General features: G+C 46.8%; 1 protein-coding gene across 7 annotated transcripts in view; it reads right to left on the bottom strand.

The window, feature by feature from the left end:
- rcbtb1 (regulator of chromosome condensation (RCC1) and BTB (POZ) domain containing protein 1) overlaps positions 1–20,509 on the bottom strand; it is a 114,648-nt gene that overhangs the window by 23,182 nt on the left and 70,957 nt on the right. For all 7 annotated transcript variants that reach the window (XM_072514228.1, XM_072514232.1, XM_072514233.1 and 4 more), the window contains 3 exons: positions 6,535–6,725; positions 2,200–2,326; positions 1,950–2,101 (listed from right to left, as the gene is read on the bottom strand). In XM_072514228.1, the coding sequence (XP_072370329.1) occupies positions 1,950–2,101; positions 2,200–2,326; positions 6,535–6,725 (470 nt within the window). The remainder of the gene's footprint in view (positions 1–1,949; positions 2,102–2,199; positions 2,327–6,534; positions 6,726–20,509) is intronic.

Genomic DNA, 20,509 nt, shown 5'->3' with positions numbered 1-20,509 from the left:
TGGTGGTGTCTCAGAGGGATGTGTAAACACTTTAGAACAGATAGTTATTACGAGGGAGGAAGTGTTAGGTGTGTTAAAAAGCATTAGACAAATCCCCAGGGCCAGATGGCATCTATTCCAGATTACCGAGGGAGACAAGAGATGAAATTGCTGGGCATCTAACAGAAATCTGTGTCCTCGTTGGCCCCAAGGATTGGAGGATTGCCAATATTGTATCGTTATTTAAGAAGGTTGCAAGGATAACCCGGGTAATTATAGGCCAGTGAGCTTGACGTCAGTGAGTGAAATTATTGGAAAAGATTCTCAGAGATAGGATCTATGCACATTTGGAAGTGAATGGTCTTATTAGCGACATACAGCATGGTTTGCACGAGGGAGGTCATGTCTCACTAATTTATTTGAGTTTTTTGAGGAGGTGACAAAATTGATTGACGAAGGAAGGGCTGTGGATGTTGTCTACATGGACTTTAGTAAAGCATTTGATAAGGTCCCTCATGGCAGGCTGGTGCAAAAGATTAAATCACATAGGGTCAGGAGTGAACTAGCAGGATGGATTCAGAACTGGCTTGGCCATAAAAGACAGAGGGTAGCAGTAGAAGGGTGTTTTTCCGAATGGAGGTCTGTAACTAGTGCTGTTCCGCAGGGATCAGTACTGGGACCTCTGCTGTTTGTAATATATATATATAAATGACTTGGAAGAAAATGTAGTGGGTCTGATTAGCAAGTTTGCGGATGATACTAAGATTGCAGGAATTGGGGATAGTGATGAAGATTGTCAGAGAATATAATAGGATATTGATAGGTTGAAAAATTGGGCAGAGAAATGGTAGATAGAATTTAACCCGGACAATTGAGAGGTGATGCATTTTGGTAGATCCAATTCAGGTGGGAGCTATAAAATAAATGGCAGAACCATCAGGAGCATAGAGACACAAAGAGATCTGGACGTGCAGGTCCACAGATCCTTAAAAGTGGAAGCATAAGTGGAAATGGTGATAAAGAAAGCATATGGCATGCTTGCCTTCATGGGGCAGGGTATCGAGTGTAAAAGCTCGAAAATTATGTTACAGTTATATAGAACGTTGGTTTGGCCACATTTGGAATACTGTGTCCAATTCTGGTCACTGCACTAACAGAAGGACGTGGAGGCTTTGGAGAGAGTACAGAAAAGGTTTACCAGGATGTTGCCTGGTATGGAGGGTATTAGCTATGAGGAGAGACTGAATAAACTGGGATTGTTCTCCCTGGAGAGACGGAGGCTGAGGGGTGACCTGATAGAAGTTTATAAAATTATGAGGGATATAGATAGGGTGAACAGTTGGGAGGCTTTTTCCCAGGGCGGAATTGAAAATTACAAGGGAGCACAAGTTCATGGTGAGGGGGGACAGGTTTAGTGGAAATGTGCGGGGGAAGTTTTTTCATAGTTTACATGTAGTGGCCTGAAATGCGCTACCAAATGAGGTGGTTGAGGCAGATATGTTAGCGACCTTTAAGACTTATCTGGATCGGCACATGAACAGACAGGGTATAGAAGGATACAGGTGGTTGGTTTAGATAGGACACATGATCGGCGTATGCTTGGAGGGCCGATGGGCCTGTTCCTGTGCTGTATTGCTCTTTGTTCTTATTGGGGGGGGGAAATTGGATACTATTTAAAACATTTTTTAAAAATAATGTGATCTTTGAATGCACAATTGACAATTATTCTTCCCCTTCGACACTGAGTCTGGCAACTGAAAATTATGTGTCACGGAGCATTCAATGACTGAAATTTAACAAGAACCAAAAAAGGAGGATAATGGATCAAACTGCGGCTGAAATTGGTAAAAGAAGGATCTCTTGTTTTTGCTGTACCAGGGAATGGAAAATAGCAGGCAAATTGAGAAAGTCAGAGCCTGTGCTGTTCTTCATGAGACTTGCCAGTACAAAGGCTAATTACATCACGGTACCTATTGCATCCTCCGGAGGTAGGTTGACAGAATCAGTGTACAAGTATTCTAAAAAGGCATGGTACACCGGATAGCTAAACTGGTCAATCTCGATCACCTCTTTTTCGTCTTCGCTCCAGTAAGATTGAAACATAGTTCGAAAATGTTCACACCTAGGGGTAAGAAAGGAATTAACATTAGTAGCAGAACTATCTTCATAAAACTTGAATTCCTAGAAAGCATTGGCTTGTGAAATTTTAAAGCAAAGTACCTGATTTTTAGAACAGCTTTATGAACATGGATGAATTTTCCTTCCACACAGAACTTTAAATCTGATGTTTCCAAGCTGTCAAACTCCTTGTGCAGAGATTGGGCTACAGTCAGGTGATCATCCTGTTCTACAAAAAGTGGAAATCAAGTGATAAAGGCCAGTGTTCTGCAGCAACACAGATGCCCTGACAAGATAACTTGTGCCACTGACAGGATCAATCTGGGGGCAGCTAATGTTTGGGGATTTCCAATTGTACTAAACATTCATCTGAAAGATTATATTACAGGGGAGGGAGGGGAGAAGGCACATGTTTAACAAGTGTAAAAAAATCACAGGAACAAAGTGAGGCACAGAAATCTGAAAACGAATTGCTGCTGCCCCAATTTTAATTATATTTGTAACACAATCAATATAGATAAGAAGAGTCAATGCAATTGGACAGAGATTTAAAGGCAATTGCCAAAAGAACTAGGGTGGGAAAGATGAGGAAAAAAATGTTAACACAGCAAGTTGTTGTGAGCTGGGGTGCACCAGCTAAAAGTGTGGAAGCAAACTGTTTGAGAAAATATTTTTATTGAACTTATTTTGAACATAAAAAATACAAATTCAATTTGTATCCGGAGAAAGCTCCAAACTGCCTTAACAGCCCCATTATGCCTCCATCGTGGGAACCGGGTCCGTAATGTATAAGAGATCATCAGCATAAAGCAACTTCCTATGCTCCCCCCTCCCCCAATTATCCCCCTCCACTTATCCAAACTTCTCAAATCAATGGCCAACGGCTCAATCGCCATCGCGAATCGGTGGGAGGACGAAGGGCACCTGTTCCCTTATACAACCAAAAATAACTTGAACTAATATTATCCGTCCGAACACTGGCCCTTGGTTCCTTCTCCAACAATCTGACCCACGACACATACTTAGGCCCCATGCCGAACTGCTCCAACACCGTAAACAAGTATCCCTACTCTACACTATCAAAAGCCTTCTCTGCATCTAATGCCACTATCGCCTCTTGATCTTCCCCCTCTGCCTAAGAGGGGGCCACATTCAGTAGGTGCTAAATATTGGAAGGTAATTGCCTACCCTTCATAAAACCTGCTTGAACCTCCCTGACAACATGCGGGTGACGTCCCTCCAACCCGAGTTCCAGAGCGCCAGAACCTTAATCAGAATTTTTACATCAACATTTAACAATGAAATTGGTCGGTATGACCCATACTCCACTGGTTCCTTGTCCTTTTTGAACAGAACTGAACGGACGCCTGACTCATCATCTCCAGCAGCGATCCCTGGGTCGAGTCTTCACACGCCTCCACCAGTAACGGCACCAATTGGTCTGCAAACGTTTTAGAAAATTCTATCGGCAACACATCCAGCTCCGGTGCCTTCCCCGACTGCATACTTCATATCGCCTCCCTAAGCTCCTCCACACCCAACGGCTCCTCCAACTCTTCTCGATCTTCCTCCTCTACCCTGGGACACTTCCAAAAACTCCACCAAGCCCGAATCATCCTCCGGCGGTTCTGAACTGTACAACATCTTATAAAACGCTTCAAAACCTCCGTTCACCTTCTCCAGCTCTCCCCCGCAACTCTCTCGAACCTGGATAATTTCCCAGGAAGCCGCTTGCCACCTCAACTGGTTCACCAGATGGCTGGCCTTCTCCACGTACTCATAAACTATCCCTCGCCCGCCATAACCGCTGCACCGCCTTATCCGTGGACATCAGATCAAACTGTGTCTAAACAGCTTCCTACTGGCCAAAAGTTCTGGAGTAGGATCCTCCAAATACTTCCAATCCACCTCCAATATCTTATTCACCAACCGCTCACGTTCCTCCCTTCCTTCTCTATCCACCTGCAATTGCTTCCCCCCTCACCACCACCGTCAGAGCCTCGCATACCATCAAGGGTGAAAGCTCCCCATTGGCCACCACCTTGGCCACCTGTACACAAAATCCCAGTTGATAGCATCCTCACATCCAAACTGGGGCCGGCCCAATCCCCAGCACTACATCTACCAGGTGCGGAACCTGTTCCGAAATCACACCGCTGAATACTTTGCTTTCCTCACTCCAGGCAACAGCGACCTCCCCGTTATAATAAACTGATGCGTGTCCATGTTCGGGATTGCCATCACCATCCTCTTCATAAAATCTACATCATCCCAGCTCGCTGAATTACCTGTTCCTTTACTCGCAAGTGGGTCTCCTGCAACAACAGCACCACTTTGGCCCTCAGGTACTTTAACTGTGCAAAATCTCTTGCCTGTTTCATCGGCCTCCCAAACCTCAGACATTCCATGTCGCCAGCCGCATCGAGGGGGGAGGGGGACACACACACACACCCCCCTCCTCCTGCTCTCAGCCATCACATCTCCGGGGATGCTCCAATTCCACCCCCAACCCCCCGCTGAATTCCACAGCCCGAAGCCCACACAAAATGGTACCATGCCCCACCTGACAGGTAGACCCATCCCTCACCCCCAGTCACCATCAACCCACTGTCCCCTCCCCCCTCTCAAAAATCTCCCATTCACTTTCTCTTGAAACCACTCCATTTCCCACCCTTCACACCTCCTAGACATGCCAAAACCTGCCTAAATAGATTCACCGAGCCGTTAACCAACACCCCCCCCCCACCCCGCTTTCTCCTATTCACTAGTGAACTGCAGCTTGCTAGCGAGGGAGTCCTTCCACCAGAGATCCTCTCTCCCCACTCAAACAGAAGAAATCGAAACCTCTCCACCCCACCCAACCAACCTGCATTACGAAACACCCCACAAAACATAACCCCCACACAATATCCATATTCAGCGCAAGGGCATCAAAACATCTAAACAGAAAAAAAGGAAAATACAACTTCATCAAACATTTGCCCCCAATCAACCCCAACCCCCCCAGTAGCAACAAAGTCTCTCTTCCACCATACTCAATCCAGTCCCAGTCCTTCTGCCTTTACGAACGCCTCCACCTCATCCTATCTTTACGGACGCCTCCACTTCCTCAAGAAAATGGTCCCTCGAGTTGTGCGTAACCCTCAATTTCGCTGGGTAGACAACTCCGAAGCATACTCCACTCTTGTACAATGCTGCCGTTTCCCTGTTAAAAGTCCACCGTAAGATCTTGGTAAATACAAATGCCGGTGCCTTTACACGTCATCTCCTGTGTCTGCTTGGCCCACCTCAGTACCGTCGCCTTTCATTGATCCCTATGGAAGCAAACTATCACCTCCCTCAGTGGCTCATTTGTCTGCGGATTTGGCGAAGCGACCTGCGGGCCCTATCCAACTCCATGGGGGAATGTCACCCCCCTCCCCCATCAGCTTTCTCAGCATCGTCACAATAAACTCTGTCAGTCGCAGGCCCTCCACTCCTTCAGGCAGCCTCACGAGCCTCAAATTCTGCAGCTGCGATCTATTCCCAAGGTCCTCCACGTTGGCTTTCACGCCCTTATTTTGGTTCTCCACCTTGGCCAGTTCAACTTCCAGCAAGGTGAGCTGGTCACTGTGTCTCGACGGTGCCTCCTTCACCCACTTCAACACCTCACCCAGCAGCGGCACCGCTTCCAATGTTCTTCCAAGTAACTCCCTGATCGGGGCCAACAGGGCTTCCACCAACTGCTTGAGCAATTCTAGCATCTCCTTCCTATGCCTCAAAATGTCTGATGAAACATCATTCAAATTCTGCCGCCGCCACCTCCACCAGTGTCTCTAAGGCCCCACCCGGCAAGCTTGCCTCCGCCATCTTCCCTGCCAATGCACCTTTCGCTGTGCTCACCCCTGCCAGCGGACTGGCATTCAAATCCTTCTTCTTAGTATTCTTTCGCTGATTCTTAGACATCCTTTGCTAACTAAGTCTCCCCTGGGACAAATTTTCTGAAGATTTCTCCCCCAAAGAACGAGTGGAAAGGACCAAATACGCCAGATTCTAGCGGGAGCTACACAATGTGCAACCTCCTCCTACATGTAGCCACCTGAAGTCCTCGCTAGAAGCAAACTCAAATCACAATTTTCAAAAGGAAACTGGATTTATACTTGAAAAGGATAAAAATGCAGGGCTGTGGTAAGCATCAGCGGGAAATCGGACTAATCAGATAGCTTCTTCAAATTACCAGCTCAGGGAGGATGGGTTGAATCAACTCCTCCTGTTCTGTGAGGTTCCGTAACCTAATTATTAAAATACTTTTCGATACTAAAATTATTAAAATATTACTGGACCAAAAATAAAATGCAGGCACAAGAGGGAAGCCAGTTAGTATAAAATTCAAATTAAAACCATTCAGATTTTTTCATCTGTGTGCATTCACAAAGCTCTGATTCACTATCATCTTACCTATGGACAGGAGGCGCCATGTAACGGCTGGAGAGGCAAAGCAGGCAAACACATCATCCGTGCAAGAGAAGTGAGTGAGGCGTGGGAGGGTGACCGATTGGCCCCGGCAATGACCCCACATGTACACCTGACCACCCTGGGTCTTAGCAGCTGAGGTATGAGTGGAATGGCAGGCCGCAATCTCTACAATCCTACAGACAGAGAGCAAGGAAAAGAGGTGACAGGGTAGGTGATAAAGTACATTCTGTTCCAGACAAAAGTTTTCTGCTGGGTTAGTGCGTGGTATGATTGAGCTGATGCCACTTTTCCATATACCTCAATGTACAGCTCAACTGTACCCTCAATTTAAAAATAAAATTAGTAGATTGGTTAACTCTTCACATTGTTGGTTAACTCTTCACATTGTTTTAAGTAATGCTGTTGTCCTTGGGTTTAAGTTTAAGAACGGCCAATCATCTACAATTTACTTGCAGTGCTCCATCAAACAGTGAGTTGATGGTCAATCCAAGGACACAATGCATTCTATTAGAAGGAATGGGACCAAAGGAGATGGACATAAATCATCTTTTTTTAAAAATATATATTTTATTCAAATTTTTCGGCCAAACAAAACAATACAAAGGTTTTTCCCTTTTTACAACAATAAAACAATATAAATAACTGTGACCGTTTTTAACAAATAAATAAATAAATAATATATAAACTAAATGGCAACTGCCATAACAAAAATAATAACTCTCCCAGATAATAGAATCAAACAGTCCAATATACATAGCCAAGTACAAATATCTATACAAAAACACCCCTGAGGACCCTCCTGAGCCCTCCCCCAACCCCGCCCCCCCCCCCCACCCCCTGGGTTGCTGCTGTTACCTTCCCATTTCCTTCATCGTTCTGCGAGGTAGTTAATGAACGGTTGCCACCGCCTGGTGAACCCTTGAGCCGAACCCCTTAATACAAACTTTATCCGTTCTAGTTTTATAAACCCTGCCATGTCGTTTATCCAGGTCTCCACGCCCGGGGGTTTGGCTTCCTTCCACATAAGTAATATCCTTCGCCGGGCTACTAGGGACGTAAAGGCCAAAACATCAGCCTCTCTCGCCTCCTGCACTCCCGGCTCTTCTGCAACCCCAAATATAGCGAACCCCCAGCCTGGCTCGACCCGGACCCCCACCACCTTCGAAAGCACATTCGCCACCCCCACCCAGAACCCCTGCAGTGCCGGGCATGACCAAAACATGTGGGTGTGGTTTGCTGGGCCTCTCGCGCATCTCCCACACCTATCCTCTACCCCAAAAAATTTACTGAGCCTTGCTCCGGTCATATGCGCCCTGTGCAAAACCTTGAATTGTATCAGGCTTAGCCTGGCGCACAAGGACAAAGAGTTTACCCTACGTAGGGCATCTGCCCACAGCCCCTCTTCAATCTCTTCCCCCAGCTCTTCTTCCCATTTTCCCTTCAGCTCATCCACCACGATCTCCCCCTCGTCCCTCATTTCCCTGTATATATCCGACACCCAACCATCCCCCACCCATGTCCCTGAGATCACTCTATCCTGAATATCCTGCGTCGGGAGCTGCGAGAATTCCCTCACCTGTTGCCTCGCAAAAGCCCTCAGTTGCATGTACCGAAATGCATTCCCTTGGGGCAACCCATATTTTTCCGTCAGCGCTCCCAGACTCACAAACGTCCCGGCTAAGAACAGATCTCTCAGTTGCACAATCCCAGCTCTCTGCCATGCTCCAAATCCCCCGTCTATTCTCCCGGGATAAACCTATGATTATTTCTTATCGGGGACCGCACCGAGGCTCCCGTCCTTCCCCTATGCCGTCTCCACTGCCCCCAAATTTTCAGTGTTGCCACCACCACTGGACTTGTGGTGTATTTCTTCGGGGAGAACGGCAACGGCGCCATCGCCAGTGCTTGTAGGCTGGTTCCTTTGCAGGACGCCATCTCCAATCTCTTCCCATCCACTTACACACCATTGAGATATTGGCAGCCCAGTAGTACTCACTTAAGCTCAGTAGTGCCAGTCCCCCCCTATCCCTGCTACGCTGCAAAAAAAACCCTCCTCACTCTCAGGGTCTTCCCAGCCCACACAAAACTCATGACACTTTTCTCGATTTTCTTGAAAAAAGCCTTCGTGACCATCACCGGGAGGCACTGAAACACAAAAAGGAATCTTGGGAGGACTACCATTTTGACCGCCTGCACCCTACCCACCAGTGAGAGGGGCACCATGTCCCATCTTTTAAAATCCTCCTCCATCTGTTCCACCAATCGTGTTAGATTAAGCCTATGTAAGGTTCCCCAACTCCTGGCTATCTGAATCCCTAAGTACCGGAAATCTCTTGTTACCTTCCTCAGCGGTAAATCATCTATTCCCCTGCTCTGCTCCCCCGGATGCACCACAAACAACTCACTCTTCCCCATATTCAATTTGTAACCCGAGAATTCCCCAAACTCCCTGAGTGTCTGCATTATCTCAGGCATCCCCTCCACTGGGTCTGCAACATAGAGCAATAAATCATCTGCATACAATGATACCCGGTGTTCTTCTCCTCCCCTGAGTACTCCCCTCCACTTCCTGGAGCCCCTCAGTGCTATGGCCAGGGGCTCAATTGCCAATGCAAACAGTAACGGAGACAGGGGACACCCCTGCCTCGTCCCTCTATAAAGACGAAAGTAGTCAGACCTCTGCCTGTTCGTGACCACACTTGCCACCGGGGCCCTATATAGCAGCTGTACCCATCCAATAAACCCTTCTCCAAAACCAAATCTCCTCAACACTTCCCACAGATAGTCCCACTCCACTCTGTCGAATGCTTTCTCGGCGTCCATCACCACCATTATCTCCGCCTCCCCCTCTGGTGGGGGCATCATCATCACCCCTAGCAGCCTCCGTATGTTAGTGTTCAGCTGTCTCCCCTTAACGAACCCAGTTTGATCCTCGTGGACCACCCCCGGGACACAGTCCTCTATCCTCGTCGCCATCACCTTGGCCAGGAGCTTAGCATCTACATTTAAAAGGGAAATGGGCCTGTAGGACCCACACTGCAGCGGGTCTTTTTCCTTCTTCAAAAGTAGCGATATCGTCGCCTCCGACATAGTCGGGGGCAACTTCCCCCTTTCCCTGGCCTCATTAAAGGTTCTCGTCAAAAGCGGGGCCAGTAGGTCCATATATTTCCTATAAAATTCCACCGGAAATCCATCCGGTCCCGGGCCTTCCCCGCCTGCATGCTCCCAATCCCCTTTACAACCTCCTCCATCTCAATCTGTGCTCCCAGTCCCGCCCTCTCCTGTTCCTCCACCTTCGGGAATTCCAGCTGATCCAGGAAACACATCATTCCCTCCTTCCCTTCCGAGGGCTGAGCCTTATATAACCTCTCAGAATGCCTTGAACACCCCCGCTCCCCATTCCATCTCTCCCTCCTCATCTCTCACCCCACCTATCTCCCTCGCCGCTCCCCTCCTCCTCAATTGGTGGGCCAGTAGCCGACTCGCCTTCTCTCCATACTCATACTGTACACCCTGTGCCCTCCTCCACTGTGCCTCTGCCTTACCCCTGGTCAGCAGGTCAAATTCCACATGTAACCTTTGTCTTTCCCTGTACAGTCCCTCCTCCGGTGCCTCTGCATATTGCCTGTCCACCCTCAGAAGTTCTCTCAACAATCGCTCCCTTTCTTTACCCTCTTGCTTCCCTTTATGTGCCCTTATGGATATCAGTTCCCCTCTGACCACCGCCTTCAACGCCTCCCAGACCACTCCCACCTGAACCTCTCCGTTGTCATTAAGCTCCAAGTACCTTTCGATACACCCCCTCACCCTTAGACATACCCCCTCATCCGCCAATAAGCCCATATCCATTCTCCAGAGTGGGTGCTGTTCTTTTTCCTCTCCTACCTCCAGGTCTACCCAATGTGGAGCGTGGTCCGAAATGGCTATGGCCGTATACTCCGTCCCTGTCACCTTCGGAATCAGTGCCCTTCCCAAAACAAAAAAGTCTATCTGTGAGTATACCTTGTGAACATGGGAGATAAATGAGAACTCCTTACTCCTAGGCCTAATAAATCTCCAGGGGTCTACTCCTCCCATCTGCTCCATGAAGTCCTTGAGCACCCTGGCTGCTGCCGGCCTCCTCCCGGTCCTGGACCTCGACCGGTCCAGCCCTGGATCAAGCACCGTATTGAAGTCTCCCCCCATTACCAACTTTCCCGCCTCCAGGTCTGGGATACGCCCCAACATACGCCTCATAAAATTTGCATCACCCAGTTCGGGGCGTATACGTTCACCAGAACCACCGCCTCCCCTTGCAATCTGCCACTCACCATCACATATCTACCCCCACTATGGTCTTTGCCTCAAACAGTACCCGTTTCCCCACTAAGATAGCCACCCCCCTATTCTTCGCATCTAAACCCGAATGAAACACCTGCCCCACCCATCCTTTACGTAGTCTGACCTGGTCTGTCAGTTTCAGGTGCGTCTCCTGCAACATAACCACATCTGCCTTTAATTTCTTTAGGTGTGCGAGTACCCGTGCCCTTTTAATCGGCCCGTTCAGCCCTCTCACGTTCCACATGATCAGCTGGGTTGGGGGGCTCTTTACCGCCCCCCCCCTTGTCGACTAGCCATCCCCTTTTTTAACCCAGCTCCTCACCCGGTTCCCACGTACCTGTATATCCCACCGACGGTGCCTCCCCCGTCTCGACCACCCCGTCCCATAGCAGCTCCCCCTTCTCCTTAGCAGCAGCAACCCAGTTAACCCCCCCCCCCTCCGTTAGATCCCCCTCTAGCGTAGTTGCACCCCCATGTTGCTCCCAGAAGTCAGCAAACTCTGGCTGACCTCGGCTTCCCCCCGTGCCCTCGGCCCCCACTGTGCAAGGCCCCCTCCTTCATGTGTCCCTGTTCCCGCCACAATTACCATAGCGCGGGAGCAAAGCCCGCGTTTCCCACTCGGCCCCGCCCCTAATGGCGCATTTCCCTTCTCCTTCCCCTTTCCGTCCCACCGGCGCCCACAGTTCCTCATGCTCCTCCCCCCCCCCCCAAACATGAGGAAGAGAGAAAAGTTAGAAAAGTTACAGGATCATAGAATTAACAAATTGAAAAATCATCCCCCCCCCCCCCCACCCCTTTCCCCTTCCTCGCCCCACATAATCACCCCGCCACTTTGTCCCAGAAGCTCTTTCTCTCGCCAGACTATTCCAGCTTCTCGTCCACAATGAATGTCCACGCCTCTTCTGCCGTCTCAAAGTAGTGGTGCTTCCCTTGGTGTGTGACCCACAGTCTCGCCGGTTGCAACATTCCAAATTGAACCTTCTTTTTGTGAAGCACCGCCTTATCCCGATTGAAACTTGCCCTCCTTCTCGCCACCTCCGCACTCCAATCCTGGTATACGCGGATCACCGCGTTCTCCCACCTACAGCTCCGAGTTTTCTTCGCCCATCTGAGGACCGTCTCTCTGTCATTGTAGCGGAGAAACCTCACCACTATAGCTCGAGGTATTTCTCCAGCCTTTGGTCTTCGCGCCAGAACTCGATAGGCTCCCTCCACCTCCAAAGGGCCCGTGGGGCCTCCGATCCCATTAGCGAATGAAGCATCGTGCTCACATATGTCCCGACATCCGCCCCCTCTGCGCCTTCGGGAAGACCCAGGACTCTTAAATTCTTCCTCCTCGAGTTATTCTCCAGTACTTCCAACCTCTCCACACACCTTTTGTGCTGTGCCTCGTGCGTCTCTGCCTTTATCACCAGGCCCTGTATTTCATCCTCGTTTTCAGCAGTCTTTGCCTTCACGACCCGAAGCTCCAGCTCCTGGGTCCTCTGCTCCTCCTTTAGCCCTTCAATCGCCTGTAATATCGGGGCCAACACTTCCTTCTTCAGCTCTTCCACACAGCGCCGCAGGAACTCTTGTTGCTCCGGGCCCCATAACAAACGGCCACCTTCCGACGCCATCTTGCTTCGAGCTTCCCTTCCTTGCCGCTGCTCCAGAGGATCTTCTGTAATCCGGCCGCTATCCTCTCCTTTTTCCATGCGTGTCCGGGGGGATTCCCTTCTGGTTTACCGCACAGTGTTTTTGGCCGTTTAAATTGCCGTTGGGGCTCCTATTAAGAGCCCAAAAGTCCGTTCCAACGGGAGCTGCCGAAAAGTGCGACTTAGCTGGTCATCGCCGCACCTGGAAGTCGACATAAATCATCTTAACCAGATACCATCACATCTTCTGTGTTGGGAAACGAGGAACACGCTTCCATTTTTCAGACGGTGAAAAGATTGGCAATAACAGCACACAGAAAACAGTACAAGAGAAACAATAGCAAAACACTGTGGATGCTCGAAATCGAAAATAAAAAATAAAATGCTGTAAAAAGAATTCTCTACAGGTCTGCAGCATCTGTGGAGAGAGGAACATTTAACATTTCAGGTCCATGATTTTTCATTGGAACAATCTCAAATGAGTGAAAAATGTCTGGGATTTCGCCCCTGAAAAAGAGTAAGCAAGTTAGCCCACTGTGGCAAATGCGGCAGGACATGTCCAACTGATGTCAACTAGCTGAGCAGATTAAAATACCTACATTTAAATTAGTACATGTAGTACTTACATTTTGCTGAAAAGAAATTAACACATTGAAGAAAGTTCTCACTTCCTGCAAAATGTCTAGATTAATATAATTCTGCTGTAAGAGATCACTAATAACATTGGATCCCAAGGACAAGATTGGATTAGACAAGAATAGATTTCCCAATCCAGATGTATGAAAAGCAATTTCATTTCCCATTAATTTTCTGTTTCCTTTTTATAAGCTACATATATACCCTAATTAAAAAAATAACAGGACACAAAAAAAATACACTACACGGGCCCAGGAATACATCCTACAAATATTCTTCTTAATGATATATTTATATATTTATATTGTCTTTCAAAGGATTATCTTGATTATTTTTAAAAGGTAGCATGATAAACTGTTTTCCCTCAATCCCAAACTACATTCTAGATTGCAATGAAGATTTGACTCCTGTTCTGTAGTGTATCTACCCATTTAAGAAAAACATTCACATCACAGGTGTGGCATTGTACACACTGAATTATTGAAAGTTCAAGATTATTTTGAATGTTATCATTAACTCCATCAAATTGTATTGCCTATATTATCAGCCATGACTCAGTGCTAGAACTCTTGCTCCTGAGTCAGAAGATCATTGGTTCAAGTCTCACTCGAGAGATATTAGCACAAAGTGTAGCCTGATACTCCAGTGTGGTACTGAGGAACTTTTATATTACCAGAGGTGCATTCCATCTTCACATTCAGCTGTATGTAAACTATCCTTGTGGTGTCTTATGTGGCTTTTTAAATCCTGGGATTCACCTGGCCCCACCACTCACCATTTTTCCCCCAACAATATATGTGGACTCCTAAATCTTGGTGGACCTCCACTAATTCCAGCTTTCCACCATTAAAAAAAATATATATTCATATTGATTCCTTTTTGATCTAAAATAGGTGAATTTACACTTGTGTTGAAATCCATCTCAAAATGTTATATTCCAGCACTACAATATTACATATTTGTTGATTCCAAGTCTACAATACTTAGTATGCCACTCATTCTTGTGGTATTGGTAAACTTGGATACATGCAAATTAATTAGGAGCAAGAGCAGGCCATTTGGACGCTTGAGCCTGCACTGTGATTCAATGGGATCATGGCCAATCTGATTGTGGCCTCAACTCCACCAATACCGTTTGACTCTCTTGTTGGTCAAGAATCCATCAACCTCTGCCTTAAAATGTATTCATTGACCCTGCCTCCATTGCTTTCCGAGGAAGAGTTCAAAGACTCTCAATTCTCAGAGAGAAACGTCTTTGCAACTGTCTTAAATGGGTGACAACTTGCTTTTAAACTGTGCCCCCTATTTCTAGTTCCTCCGACAAGGGGAAACCTTCCTTTCAGTATCTACATTGTCCCTTCAAGATCATACATGTTTCAATAAGATCACCTCTCATTCTTCTAAATTCCAGTGGAGCAACCTGTCCTACCCCACGTCATAAGTTAACTGCCCACAATCCGCCACCCCCCCCCCCCACCCCACCCCCCCACCCCAAATCGTGCAGTGCTCCAGATGTGGTTGCACAATGCCCTATACAACTGTAGCCAAAATAACCCTCCTGTCATAAATAAACACAGGAAATGCTGGTCTAGCAGCACCTGTGGAGTGAGAAACAGAGTTAACGCACAGTAGCACAGTGGTTAGCACTGTCGCTTCACAGCGCCAGGGTCCCAGTTTCGATTTCCAGCTTGGGTCACTGTCTGTGCGGAGTCTGCACGTTCTCCCTGTGTCTGCGTTCCTCCCGAAAGATGTGCTGTTAGGTAATTTGGACATTCTGAATTCTCCCTCCGCCGGAATGTGGCGTCTAGGGGCTTTTCACAGTAACTTCATTGCAGTGTTAATGTAAGCTTACATGTGACAATAAAGATTATTATAAAATCCAATGTGATTTTTGTTTGGTATCTCTCCAGAGATGCTGCAGACCTGCTTAATATTTCCAGCATTTTCTGTTTTTATTTCAGATTTCCAGAATCTGCAGTATTTTGCTTTTATCCCTACTTTAATATTAGATTCCCCTTGCAATAAACGCCAACATTCTATTTGCCTTCCTAATCATTTGCTTTACCTGCAAATTAACATTTTGTGATTCATGTACCAGGACATCCAGGTCCCTCTGTACTGTAGAGTTCTCTGGTCTTCTCTCCATTTACATAATGTGCAGCTTTTCTATTCTTCCTGTCAAACTGGACAAGTTCAGATTTTCCCACAAATATCTGCCACATTTCTGTCCACTCATAACTTTTCTATGTCTCTTTACAGACTCCTTATGTCCTCTTCACAACTTGCATTCCTACCTATCTTTGTGTCATAAGCAAATTTGGCAACCACACATGCGGTCAATTATTCCAGGTTATTTATATTAATTCTAAATAGTTGAGGCCACAGCACTAATCTATGTGGCACTCCACTTGCCACATATTGCCAACCCCCAAAAAACCCATGTATGCCTATTTGCTAGCCAACCCTCTATCCATGCTAATTGTGTACCCCTTATAACAAGAGCTCTTATTTTGTGAAGTAATCTTTCATCTTGTCAAATGCCTTCTGTAAATCTAAGCACACCGCAACCACAGGTTCCCCTTTATTGATGTTGCTTGTTACTTTGGCAAAGAACGTCAATGAATTAGTCAAACAGGTTTCCTTTCACAGAACCATGTTGAATCCTCCTGTTTACATGAGATTGTCTAAATGCCCATCTATCTGTCTTTTCAGGTACCACATCCTAAGAATGCATTGGTGACCAGGGACCTCCATATTAATCTGGCTCTGTTGGTGTTGATGATACATGGACACTTTAGAAAAATCATTCTTCATGTACCTCGATCTTTTACCATCAGCATCTGGCTTTCCAAATGATGATTTCTTCTTACGATTTTATTAGCACCTCTTCATTGATAGTGTGACTTGGCCTACATATCTTCATTATTCACTTCAAAAACCACAACTCTGCAGCCTCAATTCTGCTCTACATTTCTTCACAGTTACTTAAATTTTTTACTAGATATGGACTACCCAGAGAAATACAATCGGATCAAGGATCACTTTTTACCTTGAAGTTATGGATAGCTTAGGAGTAAAACAATTTAAATCAACTGCGCACCATCCAGAACCACAGGGTGTGTTAGAACAGTGGCATCAAACGTTAAAGACAATGTTGAAATGAAATGAATGAAATGAAAATCGCTTATTGTCACAAGTAGGCTTCAAATGAAGTTATGGTGAAAAGCCCCTAGTCGCCACATTCCGGCGCCTGTTCGGGGAGGCTGGTACGGGAATTGAACTGTGCTGCTGGCCTGCCTTGGTCTGCTTTAAAAGCCAGCTCTTTAGCCCTGTGCTAAACCAGCGCCTTATTGAGGACTTATTGTTAGGATTATCCAGAGGATTGGGATAAAGGAATTCCATTCGTACTGTTTGCAATAAGGGATGCACCTTATGAGTCAACCAAATTCAGTCCTTTTGAACTGATTTTTGGTCATGAGGTAAGAGGACCACTTAAATTGATTAAGGAGAAATTGGTGAGTGAGCATTCTGAAACTACATTATTGGATTATGTGTCGAATTTTAGGGAACGGTTAAATAGAACAGGCGAATTGGCTAGACAATATTTAAAAGTTCCACAGCATGTAATGAAAAAGGTAGCAGACAAGAAAGCAAAAGTTCGTAGTTTTGCCAGTGGAGATAAAATTTTAGTATTGCTACCAGTGATATGTGAACCTTTAAAAGCAAGGTTTTGTGGACCTCATCAGATTGAAAGGAAATTGAGTGAGGAGAATTATTTAGTAAGAATGCCAGATAGAAGGAAAACTCACCGAGTGTGTTGTGTGAATATGCTTATTTTGGAAGGGAAAGAGAGCAAAAGGAAGAGGTTTTAGCGATTATGACTCAAAGTGAAGAACCGAATCCAGATGACTCTGAATTTGACATTTCTCAAATTAAATTGGATAATGAGGATGTTCTTAAAAATTGGGATAAATTATTGAGTTACCTTCCAGAGGAAAAACGACCTGACCTGAAAGAATTATTAATATCACATGGGCAAGTTAGTTGAAATAAATTGGGAAGTACTAAAATGGTTATACATGATAACTGAGTGCTGAATTTGGTGCATTTGAGTGCTATAGTGAGAGTTTGGTGGCTGAGGGAGTTAGGTGAGGAGGGAGTAAGGTGCTCCTTTCATTTCGTTTCCTACATTTCCGCAAAGAGCGAGAAGGGAGCCAGGAGTTTACAGAGAGTGCAGCTGACTGGGAGCAGTCGGAGGGCGGAGGTCCAGTTGGTCCACAGGGCAGTTATATCTGTAAGGTAAGAGGGAATGGAAGCTAGGCCAGTTGCATGCTCTTCCTGTAGGATGTGGGTGGTGAGTGATACCACCGGTGTCCCCGCTGACTATACCTGCGGGAAGTGCACCCAACTCCAGCTTCTCAGAGACCGTGTTAGGGAACTGGAGCTGGAGCAACTTCGGATCATCCGGGAGGCAGAGGGGGTGATAGAGAGGAGTTACAGGGAGGTAACCCCACCCAAGGTACAGGACAAGAGTAGCTGGGTTACAGTCAGGGGAAAGAAAACAAACTGGCAGACAGTTCAGGGATCCCTCGTGGCCGTTCCCCTTCAAAACAAGTATACCATTTTGGATGCTGTTTGAGGGGATGACCTACCGGGGGAAGGCCCTAGCGGCCAGGTCTTTGGCACTGAGTCTGGCTCTGGGGCTCAGAAGGGAAGGGGGGAGAATTGAAAAGCAGTAGTAGTAGGAGATTCAATGGTATGGGGAATAGATAGGAGATTCTGTGGTCGCGAGCGAGACTCCCGGAAGGCATGTTGCCTCCCGGGTGCCAGGGCCAGGGATGTCTCAGGTCGTGTCTTCAGGATCCTTAAGGGGGAGGGGGAGCAGCCAGAAGTCGTGGTGCACATTGGTACCAACGACGTAGGTAGGAAAAGGGGTATGGAGGTAATAAACGAGTTTAGGGAGTTAGGCTGGAAGTTAAAAGCCAGGACAGACAGAGTTGTCATCTCTGGTTTGTTGCCGGTACCACTTGATAGCGAGGCTAGGAATAGGGAGAGAGTGCAGTTGAACACGTGGCTGCAGGAATGGTGTAGGAGGGAGGGCTTCAGGTATTTGGATAATTGGAGCGCATTCAGGGGAAGGTGGGACCTATACAAGCAGGACGGGTTGCATCTGAACCAGAGGGGCACCAATATGCTGGGAGGGAGGTTTTCTAGTACTCTTCGGGAGGGTTTAAACTAGTTTGGGAGGTGAATGGGACGTGGATTTGTTGTTGAGCAACTAAGGTAGCCGATATTCAGGACGCCAAAGCGTGTAGTGAGGCAGTGGGGAAGGGAACACTGACAAAGGAGAGTACTTGCAGGCACGGAGATGGGTTGAAGTGTGTATACTTCAACGCAAGAAGCATCAGGAATAAGGTGGGTGAACTAAAGGCATGGATCGGTACATGGGACTACGATGTGGTGGCCACTACGGAAACTTGGATAGAAGATGGGCAGAAATGGTTGTTGGAGGTCCCTGGTTATAGATGTTTCAATAAGATTAGGGAGGGTGGTAAAAGAGGTGGGGGGGGGTGGCATTATTAATTAGAGATAGTATAACAGCTGCAGAAAGGCAGTTCGAGGAGTATCACCCTATTGAGGTAGTATGGGTTGAAGTCAGAAATAGGAAAGGAGCAGTCACCTTGTTAGGAGTTTTCTATAGGCCCCCCAATAGTAGCAGAGATGTGGAGGAACAGATTGGGAAACAGATTTTGGAAAGGTGCAGAAGTCATAGGGTAGTAGTCATGGGCGACTTTAACTTCCCAAATATTGAGTGGAAACTCTTTAGATCAAATAGTTTGGATGGGGTGGTGTTTGTGCAGTGTGTCCAGGAAGCTTTTCTAACACAGTATGTAGATTGTCCGACCAGAGGGGAGCCATATTGGATTTGGTACTTGGTAATGAACCAGAGCAAGTGATAGATTTGTTAGTGGGGGAGCATTTTGGAGATAGTGACCACAATTCTGTGACTTTCACTTTAGTAATGGAGAGGGATAGGTGCGTGCAACAGGGCAAGGTTTACAATTGGGGGAAGGGTAAATAAGATGTTGTCAGACAAGAATTGAAGTGCATAAGTTGGGAACATAGGCTGTCAGGGAAGGACACAAGTGAAATGTGGAACTTGCTCAAGGAACAGGTACTACGTGTCCTTGATATGTATCTCCCTGTCAGACAGGGAAGAGATGGTCGAGTGAGGGAACCATGGTTGACAAGAGAGGTTGAATGTCTTGTTAAGAGGAAGAAGGAGACTTATGTAAGGCTGAGGACACAATGTTCAGACAGGATGCTGGAGGGATACAAGATAGCCAGGAGGGAACTGAAGAAAGGGATTAGGAGAGCTAAGAGAGGGCATGAACAATCTTTGACGGGTAGGATCAAGGAAAACCCCAAGGCCTTTTACACATATGTGAGAAATATGAGAATGACTAGAGCGAGGGTAGGTCCGATCAAGGACAGTAGCGGGAGGTTGTATATTGAGTCTGAAGAGATAGGAGAGGTCTTGAACGAGTACTTTTCTTCTGTATTTACAAATGAGAGGGGCCATGTTGTTGGAGAGAACAGTGTGAAACAGACTGGTAAGCTCGAGGAAATACTTGTTAGGAAGGAAGATGTGCTGGGCATTTTGAAAAACTTGAGGATAGACAAGTCCCCCGGGCCTGACGGGATATATCCAAGGATTCTATGGGAAGCAAGAGATGAAATTGCAGAGCCATTGGCAATGATCTTTTCGTCCTCGCTGTCAACAGGGGTGGTACCAGGGGATTGGAGAGTGGCGAATGCCGTGCCCCTGTTCAAAAAAGGGACTAGGGATAACCCTGGGAATTACAGGCCAGTTAGTCTTAATTCGGTGGTAGGCAAAGTCATGGAAAGGGTACTGAAGGAAGGATTTCTGAGCATCTGGAAAGACACTGCTTGATTAGGGATAGTCAGCACGGATTTGTGAGGGGTAGATCTTGCCTTACAAGTCTTATTGAATTCTTTGAGGAGGTGACCAAGCATGTTGATGAAGGTAAAGCAGTGGATGTAGTGTACATGGATTTTAGTAAGGCATTTGATAATGTTCCCCATGGTAGGCTTATGCAGAAAGTAAGGAGGCATGGGATAGTGGGAAATTTGGCCAGTTGGATAATGAACTGGCTAACCGATAGAAGTCAGAGTGGTGGTGGATGGCAAATATTCAGCCTGGAGCCCAGTTACCAGTGGCGTACCGCAGGGATCAGTTCTGGGCCCTCTGCTGTTTGTGATTTTCATTAATGACTTGGATGAATGAGTTGAAGGGTGGGTCAGTAAATTTGCAGACGATACGAAGATTGGTGGAGTTGTGGATA

Source organism: Scyliorhinus torazame, chromosome 8 (genome assembly GCF_047496885.1).
Source record: "Scyliorhinus torazame isolate Kashiwa2021f chromosome 8, sScyTor2.1, whole genome shotgun sequence".
In the NCBI taxonomy this organism is placed as follows: domain Eukaryota; kingdom Metazoa; phylum Chordata; class Chondrichthyes; order Carcharhiniformes; family Scyliorhinidae; genus Scyliorhinus; species Scyliorhinus torazame.
The sequence above is the reverse complement of the archived record's forward strand: the minus strand, read 5'-3'. Positions and strand labels throughout refer to the sequence as shown.